The sequence below is a fragment of the Temnothorax curvispinosus genome, unplaced genomic scaffold (genome assembly GCF_003070985.1).
Source record: "Temnothorax curvispinosus isolate PA1 unplaced genomic scaffold, ASM307098v1 QBEX01004759.1, whole genome shotgun sequence".
Taxonomy (NCBI): Eukaryota; Metazoa; Arthropoda; class Insecta; order Hymenoptera; family Formicidae; genus Temnothorax; species Temnothorax curvispinosus.
Genome location: NW_020214539.1, coordinates 1 through 2,346, shown reverse-complemented (window position 1 = coordinate 2,346; position 2,346 = coordinate 1). Strand labels below are relative to the sequence as shown.

The window sequence follows — 2,346 nt, the reverse complement described above, 5'->3', positions numbered from 1 at the left end:
CCTATAAAAAACGTATAGCAAAACGTATGACTAGGCAAATAATATATTCATATATGTATACGCAAATAATGTATACATACACAGGGTGTTTAAAAAAGTGTCCCATATTTTGAGAGCAGGTAGTACTCGTCAAAATAAGAAGAAAATGTCCAGTAAACATGGGTCCTAAATCAAATACCTATTGAGATATGGATCAATGATCAATCTTTATTGTATGCTATAATACTATAGGAGGTGTTTTATGTGGATTCCATTTATTGCCATACACATTTTAAATAAAAAAATACACATTGCTACAATGTTTGTACGTCATCGATTGGGTGTTGAATATACTAAAGTCTTTAAATGATAAGCATTGCCCTCTTTTTATATTATTCGTGTTATTTCTGCAGAGTACAGTAAGGTTCGTCATTATCAGGTATCGACGACGTACAAACAGTGTAGGAATTTGTATTTTCTTTATTTAAAATGTGTGAAAATAAATGGGAACACGTAGAAGACCTCTTATAGTGTATGTTAAAGTTTGGTCTATATAACAGGCATTTAATTTAAGAGAGAGACCTATGTTTATTGGACATTTTCTTTTTATTTTGTGAGTATTACCTGCTCTCAAAATATGGAACACTTTTTTTTTAAACACTCTGTACGTACACGCAAGATGAGTGAATAGAGGCAAATAAAAGGCAGAAAATAAAAGACAATTTTATGAGAACCAAGCGAAATAATAAATCTAATGTCAAATTAAGTAAAAATAATACGATAAACGATATCTTTCAGTCACTACTAATGTACGATATGCATAGAACATAATTAAAATTCCTGAAAGTTTTATCTATCTGTATATATATAAAAACAAATGTCCTGACTGACTGACTGACTGACTCATCAACAGCCCAAACTCCTAAACCTATAAACATGAAATTCGGGGAGCATATTTCTTCCATGACGTAAGTACCTAGTGAGAAGGGATTTTTAGAAATTCGACTCTAAGGGAGTGAAAAGAGGTAAAATGTGTTTTCACGGATTCTCTTCAATATCTCTTAGGCCCGTTGAGATATCAACTTGGTTTTTTTATTTAAAGTAGTTATATATACATACCCCGTAGCGAAACACGAGTATCAAGCTATAGTGTATCATATAAAGATATAATCACGTGAAAATTTTTGAATATATTCCATCAAATGGAAATCAAATACAAATATATGATTAAATTAAAATTATACGAAGACTATCTTAATTAATTCAATTTATAATTAGGAGAAATGTTATTTCTCTGGGCGTATAAATTCTACTATGAACTAATATGTGTAAGTTTTTAAGTATAAAAAAACTGTAAAAAATATTTGGCATCTGATTTGTGCAAACATTTGATATGTGTAAATATTTTTTATATTTATTTTATATATTTTGTTTTTGATATGTAATAAAATACTTACATAACAAATACGGAACAAAAGAGTTTAAAATAATCACATATTAGTAATTTATTTATGTAACAGTATATACGAATTAAAACGACCTAAAACTTAATTACTAATTGATCCAGATCCGTGTCCTGATGAGTAGTTACGATATAATATCAGTAAAATTAATAAGTATTATACTTTAGTTGGAATAGTAACTGTTATTATTATATTATTTGACAAAGACTTCCTTCACCATTTTTATATATATCATTCAGAAAAGTCCAAAAAAGTTTAAATTAATTTCTATTAATTTTGATTATTTTCAAATGTATTCCGTTTTTTGGAGTTAATACAAAAAAAGCTTTAGGTTCGCTTATGTAGGGTATTGGAGTTTTCTCGCAGGTCTCGACTTTGTAGTTTCGTAGGATTTTTATAAGCCCAATTTTAATCTGATAAATAGCGAAACGAGAACCTAAAAATAAAACGGCAAGTCATATCAGTCACATCAAGATTTTCAATTAAACATACTCTTCATTGGAAAAAGAAATAAAAAGCAATGCTTGAATTTATTTCACTGTACCGATGCAATTCCTTGGTCCGTCGCCGAAAGGTATATAAGCCATCGGGTGCCTGCTCTGTACAGCTTCCTCATTAAATCTTTCTGGATCGAAGACATCTGGTTTCGGATAAATACTCGGATCTCGCTGAATCGCGTATGTAGGAATCCATACCTTTTGGTCCTCCGGTATACTAACGTTCACACCGTCGAAAGTATAACTTGACGTCGATTGTCTCAGAAGAAACGGCGCTGGTGGATATTTTCGTAAGGTTTCTACATGCATTAAGAATAGTGTTAAATTACGAAAATACATTTATGTACATTAAAGAATTACAATAATTAGATTGAAGTTTATCAGTAATGAGATCATATTATAATATC

The 2,346-nt window shown here is 30.0% G+C and overlaps 1 protein-coding gene across 1 annotated transcript; it reads right to left on the bottom strand.

The window, feature by feature from the left end:
• Window positions 1–1,691: 1,691 nt before the first annotated feature.
• LOC112453908 (probable cytochrome P450 6a13) lies at window positions 1,692–2,263 on the bottom strand. The gene is made up of 2 exons (XM_025014933.1): window positions 1,987–2,263; window positions 1,692–1,878 (listed from the first exon to the last, which is right to left on the bottom strand). The coding sequence occupies exons 1-2, from the start codon at window positions 2,246–2,248 to the stop codon at window positions 1,703–1,705; spliced, it is 438 nt and encodes a 145-aa protein (XP_024870701.1). The 5' UTR covers window positions 2,249–2,263; the 3' UTR covers window positions 1,692–1,702.
• Between the last annotated feature and the right edge of the window lie 83 nt (window positions 2,264–2,346).